General features: G+C 38.3%; 1 protein-coding gene across 1 annotated transcript in view; it reads left to right on the top strand.

Annotated features, from left to right (window-relative positions):
* ush2a (Usher syndrome 2A (autosomal recessive, mild)) overlaps window positions 1-20,607 on the top strand; it is a 204,694-nt gene that overhangs the window by 165,383 nt on the left and 18,704 nt on the right. The window contains exons 70-76 of the mRNA XM_028013714.1: window positions 743-900; window positions 3,725-3,883; window positions 4,166-4,328; window positions 6,673-6,890; window positions 6,983-7,119; window positions 19,608-19,689; window positions 19,780-19,925. Coding sequence (XP_027869515.1) covers window positions 743-900; window positions 3,725-3,883; window positions 4,166-4,328; window positions 6,673-6,890; window positions 6,983-7,119; window positions 19,608-19,689; window positions 19,780-19,925 — 1,063 coding nt within the window. The remainder of the gene's footprint in view (window positions 1-742; window positions 901-3,724; window positions 3,884-4,165; window positions 4,329-6,672; window positions 6,891-6,982; window positions 7,120-19,607; window positions 19,690-19,779; window positions 19,926-20,607) is intronic.

A 20,607-nucleotide genomic window follows, 5' to 3' on the forward strand; every position in this document is an offset into this window, starting at 1 on the left:
TTAGATAGTATTTAATAATAATGAAATTCTCTGAAACATGAGAGTTAGTGGGATTAGGGAAATTTAAACCTATTTTTTGCAGACATTTTTCACCAGATATACAGCTTTGGAAAAAAAAATGAAGATCCCACTGCACTGAACCCCATTGAAAACCTTCTGGTTATTCCACCAAATATTGATTTCTGAACTTTTCCTGAGTTAAAACATTAGTATTGTTGTTTCTAAATGAATATGAACTTGCATTATTTGACATCTGAAAGCTCTGCATCTTTAGTTATTTTGACCATTTCTCATTTTCTACAAATAAAAACTAAATTTTTGCTTGGAATTTTTGAGACATGTCAGTAGTTACAATAGACTCATTTTACTCAAACTTTTACTCAAAATCAGAGAACTGATAATTTTGCAGTAGTCTCTTAATTTTTTCCAGAGCTGTATTTGTTGCTGTCCCTGTTAGAGTTGTGTAGAAAAGGAAAAACCTTTTATTTATTATTTTTTTAATTGCAACTCCAACACTTATTATATGTACATTTAGGGGAAAAACAATTGTAAGACATTTTTATTACTAAAGGGGTGATGTTGTGTTTTCCAGGCACATGGCTCCACTGTGCAGCAGTTTCTGCAGAGTTTTCTGATTAATGTTTCCTTTGCAGGTTTGCAGTTCTGTCATATTCTTTCTGTTCTTCTATTCTAATCTTCTTCCATCTTCTCCCAACTCCTGTTTATCTAATTTTCTCTTCAGGTACTTGTATGAGCTGGAGGCCAGCACAGCAGGTGGCACAGGTTTGAGTGACAAATATGCTAAACAAACTCCAGCGTCCTGCCCCACTGGGATCCCACCGCCCTACAACATGACGGTTTCAGGCCCTCACTCCATATCACTTACCTGGTCCCCTCCTGGTCAGTAGCCATCTTTTATAAAACACAATAACTGAAAGGATTGAATGATACGGTACATGGTCATGGAGTCATTCTCTTTTTCTCACACTTTGGTCAAACTCTGTTGGTCAACTTGCTCTTAAATTTTTCCAAAAATATTCTTGTCGTAAATTGTAAAAATGGATGTCTTTTTAATACTTTTACATTTTAATGGAGTATTTTATGTCTTTGTGGGCATGGAGGAATCTATTTAAAATAAAACAAGAGAACTTTTCCTCAGAGCAGAACTAAAGACCAGAGTAGTTTTCCATTCACCTTCTGGCCTCTCCGGACCTGAACAGATCTGCTGGCACACAGGAGCAAGCACTGGGGGCTACATCTCATGCTTATGGGGCAGTGATTGTCTGCCCTAACCCATCTATCATTGACTATTACTCTCTCATTAGGCTGATTTCCCATCTCAGAAACCGCTTAAAAGGACCAACTAGCAAAGACACTCCACTTACATTTGTGTGTGTGTGTTTTGTTTCTGTATATTTGTGCCTGTGTTTATGTATGCATTCGTGTATGCGTGTGTAGGCGTGTGTATGCGCATCACTGTGAGATATTTCCATAGGCAGGCCTATTCTATCGTCATTATGGGTTGATTTTAAAGGTGAGGAAATATTGGCTGGGTTCTCACGCTTGGTTAACTCCCCGAGTCCAGAGTCTGGAGTGTTTTGATCTTTTGTGCGTGCGCGTGTATATGTGTGTGTCTACACTTCTAGCCATGTGTCTGCCTGTGTGGGTGTACATGCATACACTTTGTCTTCATATGCATGCACTCATGAAGCACTGACGTATGGCTGCTAAAAGTATTTACGTTCAGGTTCTGAAGTTTAGATACATCCTTACATCAAGATGTCTGTGGCTATCTGCGCATATATGTGTAACTCGGATGGACAATAATATATCACACTTGTGTTTTAGCATATCGCACTATATGCTAGCATTTGTGATTGTTTCAAGTTTATGAAATAGACATTGGCAAAGAAAATGAATGGTTGTAAAATACTAGAATTTAAACATGATATTTGTGACCAAAACGTCTGATGTTATCACTCTGTTTGGATTCGATCTCATAAATCCTTCCTTCTCGGTGTGTGTGTGTGTGTGTGTGTGTCATGTAGAAGTGCATTAATCCATATAAAAAGCCCTATATGCTGAAGTCACAGGTGTGTGTGTGGGGGGGGCGTGTGCTTGGGGTGTGGGTGTGTGTGTGTGTGTGTGTGTGTATAGTTTAAGGCGCTTGTGTGCATATGTGAGTTGGGGGTGAATAATTGAAGTCTTTCATTTGTCTGGTAATCAGTTCGTTCTCGAGATATCTAGAGTTCATGAATGTTGAATAACCCATCACAATACAGTTGGCCTGAATTATGGAAAAACCTCCAGTGAGAATATTAACAAAGTCTCAGTCTGTGTGTCTGTGTGTGTGTGCTCTCTCTACGTTTGTGAGAAATTGTCTGGTCCCAGGCCAGACTGCATTGTAAAGCCAAGTGTACTCAGCTTGATCAATATATAATATCAATATGATTATGAGATGGGTTCGGAAAATGTATCTTTAGGGTTTTAGTTTAGCACTGTGAAGCAGAATTGTCATAAACCTTTACCCACCTGCCAGTAGAAATAAACATTGTAATCATTTGAAGGTTTTTCCTGTTGAAAATTCCTGAAATACATTCCTACAGATAAGTTTCAGGTCCGAGATATTTTCAAATTTGCTGGAAAATGAAATTAACAGCCACTTGTTGATCTTATTTTTCATGCAAAATGTACTTTGTTCGAGCTTTGTTTTCCACAAAGCTCTCAGCAGAAAGAAACATGAAGTGCTATAAAATTTACTAATAGACTCTTGTTCATACCATGTCCATCTACCACCAAAAAGACAATTAGTTGAAACCTAAGGATGGCATAAATGTGGCTCGACTTGATAAGGGTTGAGAGGAAAGAGACAAAAACACAACAATCAAAATCAGTTATAATAGCTAAGATTGGGTCCACAAAGAAAAAATTTGACTTTTTCTGGCTGACAGCGTACAGATATTATATATTACAGACATAATTAAACTTTAGAGGGAATAAAATATGAAAATAAGAACATATGAACATACATGTTTATGTACAGCCACTTTTAAAGTCAGGTTGTGATAGTGCAAGCATGTTTATTTTGTTTCATGGTTGTAAGGTGTTCAATGTGTTAATCAAAATGACATGATTCCTCTTACTCTGGGATCATTTGTTGAAACATATAGCTTTATAACTAGACTTAACAATTGATTAATGGCAAAATTCAGCTGTTTTATGGTATTTTGTTGTTAAAGAACAGAAGACCGTAAAAGAATACCATAATAATTTTGATGTTGTTTAGTGCCAGTAAATACATGATACATGACATGATTCCTGTCATCTTTCTAAGAACAAAACACAGGAAGTAGCTCCTCCAGCTTTCAATGACTTCTCAGTTACATTGTTAACTTCTGAATTTATTGATCTTCAAGGAACATTTAAATCAGCTTTAAAATTCATAAAAAATTAGCTCTGGTTCCTTTAAGAGTCTACATGGAACATTTAGCACTGTTTCATTTAGCTTTAATGGGACTGTAGGCGATCTTCTTTAGATTCATAGCAGAACTCATCCACCATAAAGTTTGTCTAAATTCATTTTATTTAGTAATGTTTGGGGTGATTATTTCTTATTGAACTTAAGAGATCAGAATTGTTTTATTTGGTGTTTGTTTCTGTTAAAAAACAATTCCCAACAACAAAATCTTCCTGAAGGTAATTACCAACCTGTTTTACTCCACAGCTCAGCTAAACAGTAGCCAACCCGTCTTCTACAATGTCCTGTTAAATCCAGGAAGTCACGGTGCCATAAGTCGTCATGCAGGCCAAAACCTGCACCTCACTGTGACAGATCTGGAGCCTTTCACCACATACTACATAAGAGTGCAGGCCTGCCAAAATGGCAAGTATATCTTCATGTAAAACAGCATCTCTATTTTAAGACAAAACAATAAAAAACAAGAAGGTATTACACAAAGTAGTTAGCTTACATATCAGCAACAGAAAACATTTTGCTCTGACAAGTCAGGAATCCTTTCGAGTAAAAGCATAATGTAGCATTGGGTTATTTTTTCTTTATTATTTCAAAGATGAGGCAATAGGCTGTAAATTATTTGATGGAATGTGAGTAAACTTAGAAAGTAGTGTCGTTTTAACATTTCATCTCTTTTTTTCCTCATAATAGAGGGGTGTGGAGTCGGAGATGGTGTTTACATTCATACTTTAGAGGAAATCCCAGAAGGTCTGCAGCCGCCCACAGTAAAAGCACTTGGACCAAGTATTTTGGAGATCCACTGGACGCCTCCAGAAAAACCCAACGGACTCATCACCTCCTACCATATATACAGGTGACATACATAAAGAAGAAACTAAAGTTAAAATGACATTATTTTACCATGTTTTAATTGATCCTTGAGTATTTATGGAGTTTAGCTTACCTACTATGTGTTTAAAACCCATCCAATGAGACAAAACTGTATACACTGTATTTATTGTATGCACATACATAAAGTTTTAATAAGGTTTCCTCGTGTAAAAGTTTACTCACAAGTCTCCACAGTATGTGTGAATGTGCATCCGGATGTGTATACATGGATATATATCAAAGCATGCTGAAGGTCGTGGTCTGCTTGTTGACCAAAGAGTGTGTGATCTGTATGCAGGGTCAGACCAGACTAAGCCCTTTAAGTCCTCGGGAAACAAGCATTAGCATAGCAGCACACACACGCCCCCTCTGACACATCTGGAATCCTGCGACTCAGGCAGACGGGGACTTGGCAAAACGGGAAAATGTCTCCCTTTCTCTGTGCGATACACACACCTGAAAGCCTCCGCAATCAAAGAGCAGCAGTCTTACCAAGATATCAGGATGCTTGCATCAGCCAGGAACACAACGTTTAAGACGTGATGCTACATTTCTTATTTCAGTCCCCCAGAAACCAAGGGTGTTTATTTTCGAAGCACTAAAAGGGCATCAAAGTAAGCTGAAAGCCTTTTAGAAAACTAACAAGCTTAACATCATATTTGAAGTAAACTGCTTTACTTTACAGTCAGAAGTGTGTAGTAGATAATGTGTTTAAGTATAGATAAAAAACAATAGTGATTTGTTTTGACAGTCCATAAAAAGTGGTAAAAATAAGTTCTATTTTTATATTTGATTATGAGCTTTGGGGGTTGAATTTTAAGCACATCTCATTACATTCCACTTGTGTGTGTTCATAACCTTTTTTGTGTGTGCTTATTCACATGTGTTTAAAGGACATAAATGCAGGCATAATGTTATAAACCCTCAAATATACAGTTATGTGCATATGTAGAGCTTCTTTAAAATTAAAGAACCCTAAAATTATACAAAGCAGGTTCAGAAAGGAGAAATCTTGAAATGACACTAATTGGTTTTCATGCAATTAGTCATAAAACATTTTGAAAAAACAGTGAACTTATGGCTCCATGTCTAACTAACCCTTGACATGGGGATTGACAGAGCATCAGTTTTATGCAAATCTTCAAAACTGTGTATCTAGTGCTGGATGTGTCTGTTTAGGCCCTAAAGAGTGGCTCTTTCCATCTCTAGCAATGTTACAAAACTGATTAGTAATTTGACCTGTAAAAAATCAGAAGTTATAGTTTCATGAGTTCTTTAATATGATATCTCCAAGGGGGAAAAACTTCATTTTGTTGTCATTAGACCACAAACTAAGTTATTTTTCTGTGTTTATAGACTGATATTTTTTCTATCAATAAATAGAGCTGTAATTATTTTGTTCTAAAACCTAGAACAGAGAAAACATTTAACTTTTAATAAATATCAATTGCAGGTATTTTTCAAAGCTTTATATTTTTTTCCAAGAAGCCAAATAGCTTTTGAAGCTTTAGAAATGTTTTAACTAATGGAACTGAGGTAAAAAAAAATTTTTAAAAATGGCTCTTTGGATTGTAATGACTGCTGACTCATCATCTACTCTGCAAAATGTGCTGTAAAAAAAAAAAAAAGCCCATTTTGACGTCTCCTTCTCCAAAAGATTTCGTAGAGAAGTAAGAGTCTGAACCTTGACTCAGCCAGAAACAAAAAAAATCATCAATTCTCAGAAGAACCTTACCCAAAATGACAAAAATCACCCGTTGGGTTAAAGTGACATTACATGTTTTTGTTTGCATCATGTCATTTATCTTTTTTATGTGATACAAGATTACAACTTAACCTCTACACCTTAAGAGATTCTCAGCATCTAGTAAGTTGCATTTAGTAACTTATTTAGTTCAATTTCCACTTGAGTTTAAATCAAAAGCTGGGAAATCCATCAACTTGGTTCAATGAAAGAAAACAGGAACTTCTCACCTGAAGCAAAGGACTCCTTAAAAGTTTTTTCCATGGCAGCTTTAGAGTTAAATGCTGAAAAATTGCTCCACATTTATCATCCTAAATAACTCATAATCTTCAGAAATACCAACAATTCCAGATTCTTTTATAAATGTGTGAAACAAATCGCTTAAGGCAAGGGTCAAGAATTCATCCTTCAGTTTGAATTATGAGTGATTGTCACATATGGTTAAAGTAGCTTAATCACACTACAGCCATGTCATTTGGGTGTAGTTCTTAAAAGTTGCTTTTGTGTTAAAACTTGAAATCTGAGTGTCTGCAGTTGACAAGAACCAGGAGAAAATAAACAGTCATGTTGTTTGTCACCACAGGCGACCGTTAGGAACAGAAGAGGAGCTGCTGGTTTTCATTTGGTCCAGTGGGCTGCTTGAATTTGTTGACGCGAGTCCCGCCCTGCAACCTTTCAGCTTCTTCCAGTACAAAGTTCGCGCCCACAACTCCAAAGGCTCAGTTGTGAGTCAGTGGGCTCGAGCCCAAACATTACAGGCAAAACCAGGAGAACTGGCGCCCCCTGTTGTCAGACCAACTGGTAAGTTTTGTTTGGTCATTTAATCATTGATCATTGATCATTGATATATTTTTGCATTTAGTCCATGTAATACATGTTTTGTGTGTATATAGGCGCATATTCAGTCTACTTGAAATGGAGGGAGCCAGACCAGCCCAATGGTCTTATTTCCCATTACAGACTGGTTTACATGAAGCACCAGCAGGATCCAACTCTCAACTCAACTACTGTTACGGCTCTCACTGTAAAGGTAAAACCACACCATGTTTTGGTTTATTGTTTGCAATAAATCAGGTTTTATTTGTTGATACTGATGCTCACTGTTTACACTAACTTTCTAAACTCTATATAAGAAAAGCAAAAAAGTCAGCAATCAATCAATCAAATTTTATTTGTATAGCACATTTCAGCAGCAAGGCATTTCAGCAGCAAGAACACATTATATAATGTTTAAGTGACTGTGTGTCATTGTCATCTGCGATGCATGTGAAGAAATTTAGACTCTACCTGTGGTGCTTTTGCCATCTGTTTGCCAGCGAGAGGTCTGAAGACACACTCGGAGACACACAACCCATCACCTGCTTTCCTCCAGGGTCCTTACCTCAGTTCTGTGCCATGATCCATGTTCTACCACAGCGAATAAGTAAATTAGAAACAATCAAATGCACACACATACCTACAAATACCCTGACATACTCATAGAGCAGTCTAGCACATATACGTATTTTTAACACCTGACATCTACACTCAGTAGGAGTTGGCAGCTAGGTTTACGCACAGCTCCATTGTACTTCTTGGCAACCAAAGTTGGCAACATCTCAACGCAATGTGCATCTGTATTAATACCTGAAACTCTGCTACATAATTCTATCTGGCTATCTAGAAATTAGAAAACAGAGGAGAAATTTATTTGAATTAGATGAAAAAAATTCAAATGAGACATGGATATAAGATGGTAAAACAACTCTAGTATTACAATGTGATAAAGATAAGATGTTAAATTATCAGAATTCAAAATTGTTAGAGAAGTTTAGAAAATTAAACACTACCAGGAATGGTATGAGGAGAATTAAGGAGGAGGATTAAAAAGAAAAGTGAATCACCAAGAGGCGAGTCGAGACAGCCATGATAGATAAGGGACTGAGAGGGACGAGAGGTAGAAGTATAGATCTATATTCTGTCCATACGTGTGGCCTCTTCTCCCTCTGTGACCTTTGGCTTGTCACTCATAATTAATACAAGATGTAAATGGAGACCTTTCACCTTCTCATTGATATGGGCCACTCTGTGTTTGTGTGTGCGAGGGAGCCTCATTGACATGGCATAGACTCATTTTGGTGGTGGTCATTTGTCACGGCGCAGCCTTCAACACCATTCACTCCATTTTCCAAGATTATACAAAGTTGCCAAGCAGCTGAGCAGCTCTTGTTCATGAAGACTTTGTCTTAAAATAATTGATAAATTAGTAAAAAGAGTTCTTGAATCAAGTAAACAAGTTTTTTTAAATATAAAGATCAGAATAAATTTATAGGCATACTTGATAAAGATGAATGAAACTATGAAGAAAATGCCTTACTTGGACAAAATGTTTGTTAGCAAAGTAAAGCAGAGAAACTATTTCTGGTACCCATGCTTTCAATATATTATGCAATCCGCCTATTCTAGTAGGAAACTAGTCAGTCTTTCATAATATTCAGAAAGTCAAAAGAATTATGCTGATTAAGGAGTAATATAGTCATAGGATTTTTCCTCTTCAGATGATATTTTCAGATTAAGTGCTGCTTTGTGTCTTTTAAACTTTTCTTTCAGCTGACTCCACATGTTGAACAATTTCTGTGTTGATTTGGCCGTATATTTTCAGCCTTATCACATCAAAAGACATATTGCAGACCTGTTTTCAATTTTTTGGAACAGGCCACAAGATTTATATTTTATATCTACTGGTATATAAGAGCTCCTCCAATTTCCCCAGTGTCTTGGGAAGAGAAAATTAACCCCGCAGCATTACAGCTCCTATACCGTGCTAAATATTTTTATTAGATGGGGAAATTGTATTTTTCCCCTCTTATGATCCTAGTAGCAAGATAAATAAGGGCTTGAACTTCTCTTGTTTCAAAAGGATATTCCTAAAGATTTCAACATTTGTGCCAGTGGTGGTTTTGCTAAAACAATTATTTTTCTAACAAGGTTTTATTTTATCAACTTATTGAAATCACATAAATTTCTGAGATAATGCTGTTTCAGAAAAAAAGAGTATATTTTAAATCTACACATCTTCAACAGACGTTTAAACAATTTTTCTGACATCTGAAAGGTCACAGTTCAGTGATCTTACTCACAGTCACAGCTCCTTCCTTTCCTCTCACATTTTACCCTTAGTGTCCCCCCTTTTATTCCTCAACATTTCCCCTCTTTAAGTATTGTTTGAACATATGTGTGTCCATTTGGTATGTGTATATTTGTGTGTGTGTTGATCTTAGACTGGGCTGGAAACCCTGCTTTGTGCCAGCTTGGCTGATTAATGGGGTCGTCTTGGCAATCAGACGGAATGAGGGTATGAAACGCAGGCAGCCTGTTTGCTAGACCCCTACGAGCTGCCTGGCACACACACACACACACACACACGCCCACCCCCACACACACATGTTTGTATTTCTACCCATATTAGGACATTATTTGGACTTCCTTTCATTTTAGCATCTGCAGATATTTTCCTTTACCTAACCTAATCTTAACCAAAACTTAAATCACACCTTACCTTTAAACCCCTGACCCTAAACAAGGAGGTTAGTGGAGGCTTTGGTCTCCATAAGGCCCATTGGTCTTCAGAGGGACAGAAATAGTTCTAAATAGCTTAGTTCACACACTATGCTTAGACATTAGTTTTTCAGTCTTCCAGCCACCGTTCTTACTGTCTAAACATGAGTTCTTATCTGATCTCTGTAGTTTCATTTATTTGTGTTTTCCATTTTGCTCTAACTGTAGTTTGGGGTTCCAACTTTAACCTCTACATAATTTGTCATCTTTTCTTTGGTTCATCTTTTATTCTCCTCTCTTTCTACTTTTCTATTTAGTGTCATGTATTTTAGTCTTTTACTCGGCCGTTTGAAGATGTTTTATAAACGATTCATCTTCATCAGTGTCTCTCTCCCTCTCAGCTTTCTTATTCTTTACCTTTTTGCCATTATCTGCATTCTCCTCTCTCCATTTTTGCCATCTATTTACTTTTTCACCATTTTAACCCCTCTTATACACACACCACTATCTCTTATCTCTGCAGTTACTCTCTTTCTCATTTTCCTGTTCCTCCTCTCTTCCATCACATATTTTTCTCTTTCTATGTGTCATCAAACCCTTCCTCCTCTTTCTGGTTCCTCCTTTACTTTGCTGTCCTCTCTTCCCTCCCTCGGCTCCTCCAGATGTTCCTCTGTGGCCCTTGGGATCACTGGTGGAAGGAGACCGTTGGCATACGTGTGTGTCTAAATGTGTGTTTGTTACATTGTCTGCATGCATATGTCTCAATATTGTGGCCTGTGCTCGAGTGCATGCAAAGCATTATTGTTTGCGCGTGTATGTGCAACAGTGTGTGTTTGCATGCTGTATTAATACATCCCATTGATCAGAGCAGGACCCCTGACAGTCATCATCCCTGAGAACCATCTGGCCGACGCCTGACGCTCCCTCACCCAAACAGAAGCTGACACCCTATTAATCTGCGGCTGCCATGCATACATGCGTGCACGTTTCTGTGTGTTAGCGACTGAACCATTGCGAGTATATGGAGAGCGCAATGTAAAGGATTTTGTGCTGCATGCAGATTTTAAGCCATATCTGTGTTTCTGCGAAGCTGTTTCTGTGTTTATTAGTGCACGTAAGTGCTTCAGATCCAAACCGCACGCACACACGCACGCCCCACTCTGCCATCCGCCAACAACAGCCGGCGCTGAAGGGAGCTGAAGGGTGCTTGGAAATTAAGGTTATTACACAAATTGAGCCATATGGTCTAAATATTTCAGAGCTGAAATTTACTAGGCAATAAAAATGGCCCCTACCTCGGTAATGGTGTAAATTACAGCTTAACCACCAGCGCTAATGATGTCCTTCTGTACGCCCCGTAACCAACCGTACATGAAGGACACATTGTTTAAAAAATACACCAGGAAAAGCTAAAGAGAGAGAGGGAGAAAGAGAGAGGGGAGACTGGGAGAAGGGATTGGGATGGAGACAAAATGTTTTAGTAAATAGAGATAAGGAAGAAGAGAAAGAAGCAAAGGAAGAGAAAAGTTGTAAACATTGAAAAAGAAAGAGGGGGACTGATTGATAAAGGCAAGGAAGACACAGGGAGAGAAAGAGCTGGCAGCATGTTTACAATCTGTTAGTTTACCATTAAGAAACCGTCAGAGAATGTGAAACAGCATGAGACAGCCGGCGAACTGAGCCTCAAAACCAATATGAGGTTTTAGAGTAGTTGTGTGTCACTTAAACAGTCAGAATGTGTGTATTTAAGCATGAACAGTTTTATACGGATGATATGTCATTAAGAAAAAAGTCAGTAACACATGGTGGTGGGAAACCATAAAACAGTGGTTTGCATATGTATTCATCCCCCTCAGTAAATACCTCGTAGAACCATATTTCGCTCCAGTTACAGCTGCGAGGGTTTCCAGGTTTGTCTGCCGGAGTGGAACATCTAGAGACTGAACATTTTCTCATAAATCTTTGCAAAGTAGCTAGAGAGTCAATAGTCTTGCTGCAGATTTTCAATTAGATCTAGGCAGAGTTTTATTGGCCCATTCAAACACCTGAATATGTTTTGACCTAAACCATCCAGGGTTTCTGTCCTGATGGAAGATGAACCAGTCTAGGCTCAAGTTTTTCTTCCAAGATTGTGCTGTACTTTGCTATAACCAGCTTTTGCTGTCCCCTCTGAAGAAAAGCATCCCCACAGCATAATGCTGCCACCACTGTGCTTCACTTTGGAGTGTAATGGGCTCAGGGTAATATGCTGTATTCTACCACACATATCACTGTGAAAATGAAGCTAAAGGTCTCATCTAACCAGAAAAACCTTCTTACACAGCTTTACTGAGTTCTCTAAATAGATTGGGAAAAGTCTCTTTATGGCTTTGTTTTCATATTTACTTTTTCTTTGTCACTTTTCCACAAAGAACAGATTTCTAGAATGTACAAGTAATATTTTTCTCAACAGATTCTCCTACCTGAGCTGTAGGTCCAAGTGGAGCTGCGCTTTTTCTCTTTCTTTTTCCTGTTCTTTTCTTTCTTCCTTCCCTCCATTATGTATTTACTCCTTCTTTACATCCTTGCAGCTCCTTTCTGTTTGTCTTTCCAACATTTCTTCCATCATTTGTACCATTCTTTACTTCTGACATTCATTCTTTACTTTCTTCATTGTTTTCCTTCATCTTTTCTTCCCTCATTTTATTTGTACTTTCTTCATGTCTTTCTCTGTCTACAGTTTATCCCTTTCTTTGATCCTGGCTTCTTCCCTTTCTTCTGTCCTTCATTTCTTTCATCCTTTGTTTCATATTTCTTGTATGAATTATATAAAAAATATTTTGTTCCAAACTCAAAGGTCGTTCTCTAAATAGGTAAATTCAAAATAATCCTGAACGCTTAAATAAAACATCCTTCAATAAAATACAGTAGGACTTTTCATATTTGATTTTTTTTCTTCTTTTTTTTTTTACCTAAAGAAGTAAATCAAACTCTTAACTTCAACTCAGACTGTTAGGATCCTAAAAGTTAAATATGTGTTGAAGATATGTTTTCAAAAACTGTTCCTATGATGCAGATTTCATAAAAAGCTGTTGTGCTTTCAGACTTTTCTTGTATCCTTTCTCTTTAAAACACCTTCTGGCAAGTAAAGACGATAAAAGATTTTAACAGGATGGCAAAATTCACCACTGAGTTCACAAAGGTTGGGAATTAAAAAAGAAAAGCCCAGATGACAAAATAAGAAGACTTGTGTAGAATTTGTTAGGCCCTCGGTCTAAAAGGCCCCTTATTTAAAGGTCTCCAGCTCTGATTGGAGAGCTCTTACTGCTCTGCATAAACAGCCAAATAATCAGGCTGCAACTCTTCTCCTTACTGCAAATCTTCTCTCTGCCTCCTTGTCTTTTTCAGCACTCCTTCCAGTATCTCTCTTCCTTGAATCCAACACAACATTTCTGTCTGAGGCGTCTCTGCCTCTGTATCAAATTACAGTTTTTATGTTGCACTCATCCCCTTCCTTCCCTCTTCTTTTTCCCTCTGTCAAGTGACTTCCTATTTTCCTGCCACTACTCTCTCTCGCTCTCCCTCCTCTTGTTCGCTGCCTCTCACACACAGAGTTTCTTGCAGTAATAACAGGTTGTGTGTTATTGTGTCTCTGTCTGTGAAGAGGCCACACCATCCGCTGTAGTGCTCTCCACTTGTTTAAATGGCTGTTTAATGCTGCAGCTGTGATAAAATGGCCATCACTTGAGATGAAGGCTCAGAGTGAATGTGAGTATAAAAGAGAGTGATTAAAAAAAAGCGTTATTGCGTTTCTGATCGCTGGGCCCATTCAACTCTAGAGGAGAAGCTGTTTGGTGTGCTTGTGCATAAGTGACTTCTGTTTGTTTTGATTGATAGTCGGCATTACTTAGTTTTGAAGAGGCCCTCCTGCCTCTGTAATCTGCCTCACAGCATGCATGTGAATGTATGGGTTTGAGTTTGTAATGGATAGGCAATAAGATGTCCAGTATCTGGTAGTGAGGAGAGAGTAATGCCAGGTAAAGACATTACTAGCATAGTCATAACGACTGTTTCTGTAATAAACACTACATGTGTCATTTAAAAAGTTTGGGTTGTTGTTCATATTTTTGTTGACACGGTGCCTTGTAAAAGTGATCATACCACTGAACTACTTTGTTGGTCAAGTTTTGTAATGTTCTACCATCAAACATTGATGCTTTAAATTGAGAATATTATGTGATAAACCGACACAAAGTGCTGTCTATTTGTGAAAAGGTAGGAAAAGGATGCTTAAAAGTGGGCCATGTTTTCATGTTCATCCCTCTAAGTTACCACCTGAAAGGATCACCTTTTGATGCAGCTACAGCTGCAAGTCTTTCCCATAAATAAAGTAGTGGAAGCTGGAATCACCATCCCTCTGACTTGCATTTTAATGATGTACAGTGATTGGGATGCTACAGGTTGCCTTCTGGGCATCAGCTGATTTTTCTCCAGTGTCTATGATGTTTACATTCAGCTTGAAGTTGTTTCAGATGCGTAATTCAGTGAGCACTGTTGAAAAGCATTGTTGTAGTTGAACCTTGTCAAGATGTGAAAATTTTGAAGCTGTATGAATACTTTGCAAGCCCCTACAAATTATTTCATTAGTTCCCAGATTCAATGTGGCTGTATTTGTAGTTGGTAATCAACTTTTTTCTTTTTAGACTATATTTATGTACATTTTTTGTGCAGATAATCAAATGTGCATGAGGTTTAATCAACCAGTCATTCATTTCAAATTGGTCGCTCTGCTAAGTAAGGATTATTTTTTATATACGAATTATAAAATTAGGGCATCAATGGAGACCAAACTCTCAATATTTGGAGAGTTCCTCTGAAATTTTAATTTCAGAGGAACTCTCCTAAGTGTATGTCCAATAGTGTTTGTCTAAATCACACACAGAAACACGCGTACATAAGGCATGATATATGCACAGCAAATTCGCTGCTCCTGGGGTCTTGAGCCGCCAAAGCCAATCATAGATGTCGGTGTGAAGCGGGTAAGCCTGCTCCAAGCCCCCACAGTCCCTCTCTACATCGGTGCTGGCCACAGACAAAATGCATGCCTAATGGCACTGTGTCAGTGGGTGTGTCGGCGTGTGGGGGTGTGTGTGTGTCGCACGGAGGGGTGTATGTGTCAGGGTTTGTCTAACGCACCCTGACTAGCAGGGACACCCATGCAGGGCATTTGTAAACAGACACAGGGCAATCGTTCCAGCAGCATTGAATTAGGTATGCACATATAAATATGCAGACACACACACACATTTGGCTTTAGAGCTTGGCATGGGGTGCGATGGATCAGTATGTGGCGCACTGGCTCACCTCAGAAACCTCTGAAAACAATTACTACTCTCACAGGGCTGCTCAGGCCACAGCTTGGACTAATAGACTGGACTATTAAGACGAAGAACTGGACTGAGCAAAATTTGTTAAATCTAAAAAACTGGTGAAAACATATTTATTAAAAAACATAAGGAAATAAAGATTAAGCAGTGCAGTTTTGCATTTTCTGTCCAAAAAACAATTGGGACTCATTCACATGTGTACAAGTCTTTTTTTCCCATGCGTATTTGTTGGTTCTCATGTTAAATATGTACGTAAATGAGAGACAAAGAGTGCTTCTGTTTCCGTTCACATGGACACAGGGCAATATGTGCGTAGCCATATGCTAATACTGGTCTGGCTCTGTCTCTATCTCTCTGCAGGGCCCAGTGCCGGGGCCTTTGTGAGATAATCAGCATAATTCTTTTGACAAATACACATGGTTATTCTTAATTAGTATCACACACTGTCCCTCTGGCTTTACTATGCCTCTCTACCTGAACATCAGAACACACGCAAGCGATCAGCCGCACACATGCAGTTTTAGGGACCCAAGAGTCAGATGGTTGGAAAACAAAACGCGTTCGGATACACACCTGTTAGTATACATGCAAATGCATTCACAAAAACTTGATGACACATCATGGAGGCAGGAGCTCCTTCTGCAAAAGGCTTTTTGTGCAGAAGTGCAAACTGTCTGATGGACTCAGAATGAGAAGAAAAATTAAATAGATTGCTTTCTTGCACTCTGTGCTCAAAGTTGTTTTGAACTCTGTTGGATTGATGAGGGCTTTAATGTCTAAATTAGTACGACCTCTTCCTGTCTTCTCTGTCCATATCATTGTCTTCTTTTTTCTCCCTCTTTCTTATTTACACTATAAATCATTTCCCCCATTTCTTTTCACTTCTTGCTCCTCTCTGTTGCATTTTGTATGATTAACTGGTGACTTTGATCATCGGCGCACATATGCATATGGTGGAGTTCACTGAATTTGAGTTGACAGGAACCCTTTCCTTTCATATCTTACTCTGCGACTCCTAATGTGATCTTCATAATCTGCCCATTTATTTTCCTTCAGAAAAACGCGTAATAGACTTTTTTTTAATGACAGTTTGGGTTTTTTACAGGTACAGCAGGTAGAGCTTTCATGCCAGATGTAGAGATAAACGTTTTTTATTGTTCTGATTATTAGCTTGGTAAACTATAGATTGGTGCAAACAGAATTGATTCGTGGCACAAATCAACTGAGAAAGTTTACATATGTGTCTCATTAGCATCACTCAAACAAATGGATCTCTGTTTGATAACAATCATCCTCCAATAAGTCAGTATTAATGTTTGAGCTCTAAAATTCCTCTAACATCATTGGGGTTTTTTATTTAACATGGTAAATGCACCTGTATATATAGATGCATCTCTGTAAATTAGAATCTCAAAAGCTATATATTATACATATCAGTTAAAAATGTTAAACTTTTGTTATATTCGTTACTTAAAGTGGATTTTTAATAGTTTGGATGACTGGGTTACAGACAATGTATATCCAAACTGTGTTTTTCAGAATAATACATTATCACATATTTCTACAACAAAGGTTTTGGTCATTTTATGGCCAGATCTTATGACAGAAATGAATTAATCATTGACGCATTTCGTAAGGAGAATAGAGAAAAAAGTTTATTGTTAAAGAAGCTGGTTGTCCAGAGTAAATCAAAGTTAAGTGGAAGGAAAAAATGTGAAAGAAAGAAATGCACAAGCATCAAAAATAACTGCAACCTTCTGAAGATTTTGCATCACATGGACATACTTTTCAGCCACCTAAAATTTCTAATTTGGAAATCCTCTTTATGGATTGTACATTATATTCTCCCCCCTTCTTTTTTGAGAAAGTTCAAATTTGATTTCAGTTATTAACCAAAAGAAACTAAATGCATAAAACATCAGTGTGTGACTATTTTTTAACACACACATGTATCATGTGAAGTGAGTCATAAGATTTAAGCAACACAGATTTGTTAGTGCAATCAATTAATGTATAGTGGTGTAGGGTAAAGTAACTATTTTCTGTTTTAACAATGGTGTATATAATGTTAGATGTTTTATGGAGAAATGATGCATGGATAATATAAAGATGATTAATTTTAGGTAGTTGAGTTCCTCAAATTAAATTCTGTTTAGGACCCGTATAATCTTGTGAAGGCAAGGGGAAAAAAACAAAGAAAACTGAAAACTCAGTCACTTTATTCATAGAAATTTAAGTCAGAATATGTTAAACCTGACAGAAATTTTAAAGATAGAAGGTCGTTCCTCCCACTGCTTAAGTTTGGTTTAACCTAGTTACGTTAAAAAAAATGTTTTTTCCTTTTTATTTATTTATTTTTTGCAGATTTATTTTTTTGCTTGTGTTACCAACAAATTCACCAACACCTTGGTTTCGTTACATATGTTCTCAGTATGAACGCAAGTGTGTGCATGTATCACAGTAAAGTAGTTATTGTGGGAGTTGTTAATGCGGTGGAATAGTTATGTATTTCAGCAACATTTAATAACAGTCTGTCCACCTGCTTGTGTGGGCGTGCGCGTGTCTGTGTGTTGCAGAGAGCAGCCTGTTAATGCGGTGTGTTTCAGTGATAAAGTGTTTGAATGTATTGCCATCTAGAGGCATGTAGCAGAGTCTCCACGCTCCTATAAAATCTGCCAGCGCCAGATGCTGCTATTGACAATGTGCATATGTTAACCGCTTTATAGGCCACATGCCTCACATATTTCACTGGCTTTTAAGGTAGAGAGATCTCTCATTCTGGCTCACTTAATCTGTCTCTCCCTTTTGCCACATCTATCTTTTTTTTTTCTCTGCAGCTTTAGCCTCCTCCACTCTTTCTTTACTTAACTCAGTTTCTCTTTTCCCCTCCTCCTCTTCCTTTTTTATTTACTTCATTGGTTATTAGCTAACCCACATATTATTGTTCCTTATCAATCTTTCCTAATTGCCTTCCATGTGTTGCCTTACAAAAACTTTTTTTTTTTACCTTTTTTTCCACTACATCCTCCTCTTTCTTTTCCCGCTCTCTCACCCCTCCCTGTCTCATTGTGGCTCTCCCTCCCTCTTTTAGTGAGAAGGGCTGTGATTTGCAGAAGGATTTAGCTTGCGTCTAGGTGTCTAGGGGCTTATTAATCCCGTTTTACTGTGAATGAAAAATATGTTGGCTTCCAGACATGAATATAGTGAGTACACGCGTTCTGGTTGTTGTTCAGACAGTTCAGCCTTGGTGCCACGCCACGGTGATTTGTCGGGGATTTCATTTGATTCAGTGAAAATTTGAGCCTTTTTGATCCTGCTACAGCTGCACTGAGTGGGTTACCAGTTAATCTCTTTACATATGCTCTGTTATGTGCAAGCAAAATGTGATCTGCAGCCTCAACACTTGAAAGAAGCATACCCTCCTGTGTTATGCATTCACACAAACGCAGAGATATCACTCTCATAGCTGCTTCAGAGCTCCCAGTTAAAAGCAAACACAAAGACTGGGTATAAATGCTACATCCTGGAGCCTACTGCTCCCAGACTTCCATGTCATCGCACGCCAGGGCCTTTTGAATCAACAGTGTGTCTTTTATCAATTAGTAAATGGTGTTTTCACTGTATCATACACGCATACACACCCCTCCTGCATCTGCCAGGGTGTTGGGCTGGGTCCCACTGCCTAAAGCTACTGGCACACACCCTGGTTTTGTGTGTGTTTGTGTATATGATATGAAATGGTGCATGTGTGACATAAATACTTAATCTGGAAGCTTTGAGTTCTCCCACCAGGGACAGCCGATTGCCTGCTACATTTCTCTCTGCCACTAAGGCATGTGTTTCTTACTTGACCGTGGCAGTCTGGATGTTGAAACACTGATATCACAAATCCCATGTTATGTCATCTTAGTTTCCATTCTTCCTTTTCATTCCTCTTTTAATAGTTGGTACTCTGGTTCCATTCACACAGGATTTGTGTGAACAGTAACTAATTTCCTCTGGCTGGGTGTCAGGTTGGCATTTGTCCCACTTGATCAGTTTTCCTCTGTTGTCTTTTCACTCTTTCACATGTATTCTTGACTTAAAACCATCTTTCCTTAGATATCCCATTTATAACAAGTGAAAATTCTTCAAATTGTGACTTTTCTGAATACAACCATAATGATGGACATGTCAAAATAAGACTTGAATTTTGTTTTTGTTTTATAATGTCATAAATACTAACGAAAATCAGTTGGCACTGCATGATTGGTTAATTTTTGCATTTAAAAATTAAAAATTTTAAAGTTTCAAGTTTGAATTTCAAGTGACAAAATGCAGCTTTTCCATGTTCTCCAACCTTGGATCCAAAATGGTCCATCTGTGTGTAAACATACTGCAGTAAAATAAAATGAAATAAAGTTTTAGGTTTAAGCACCACTGATCACTGATCAATGCGATTTCACCACTAATCTTTTTTAAATGTCGGTTCTTAGTCACTCAACATTCTAGTTAATTTTAGCCTTTACTTTAAAAGACATTGTACCAAAAATTGTTCAGAGTGCCACTAAAGTCAGCGGTTTTTTGTATCAGAGTTTGAAAATAATGGTTCTATAACTTGTTTTCTGTCTCTTAGGGTTCAGTGTTGGAGGCAGCAGTCTTTGGTCTTGACCCATTCAGTCCATACCGTCTTCGTGTGGAAGCTGTGAATGGGGCAGGTGGTTTGGAAGCTGAAAAGAACATTTTAAATATTCGGAGTGAATTGTGAGATAAACCTGAGGGAGTCTGATTGTTTTGTACCACTTCAGGCAGCGTTTCCAGTCTGTGGGTGGAGGTCAAGACCCTGGAGGCTTCTCCAACTGGCCTGGGGAACTTCACAGTGGAACAGAGAGAGGAGGGCAGAGCATTGCTGCTCAGCTGGGATGAGCCACAGGCTCCAAATGGAGTCATCACGGTACGGAACCAAGACCAGGGTTGTCGTGATACTCAAATTTGAAAGTCGGAGGCTGGAGGGTTTGGTGCCTATCTCCAGCAGTGATTGGGCAAGGGGCGGGGTACTCCTTGGACGGGTCGCCAGTCAATCATAGAGCAACACAGGAGAAATAACGTGCATGCACACACTCACACTTCACAACAAATTAGAGAAAACAAATAGCCTGTTTCTGGGCTGCAAGAGGGCCTGTGGAATGCCACGTAATCGTCAATTTAGGGGAAAAAAACTGCATAGCAAAACAGTTGACAAGATAACACGAGGCGTTATTATCTTTATGGAAGTCTGTACCTTGGATTCAGTTGCGCAGTTAGTTGGAACACTGATTGATTTACTGTGTGTGCATGTATCTGGGCTGCACAAAGTTTTTTTCAGGATCTGGTCCATAACGTGTCTGTCTTTAAGATGGTTTGCCAGGGTTGTAGAGTTTTTTCTAGTCCCCACTCTGTAGCATAATACCAGGACTTATTGGCATCCTGTGACTTTAACTGTTTGTCTGCTCTTACATTTGAATTTTTGTCTAAAGAGGGTTGCAAACTCTCATCTCTGTACATGCTTCCCAAATTAGTGGAGTATTAAATTTTCATCAGCAGCTGTGAGGATGTGTTGAACTTCAAGGGGATGGAAACACTTCATGTTGTACGTA

This window comes from Xiphophorus couchianus, chromosome 4 (assembly GCF_001444195.1).
Source record: "Xiphophorus couchianus chromosome 4, X_couchianus-1.0, whole genome shotgun sequence".
Lineage (NCBI taxonomy): Eukaryota > Metazoa > Chordata > Actinopteri > Cyprinodontiformes > Poeciliidae > Xiphophorus > Xiphophorus couchianus.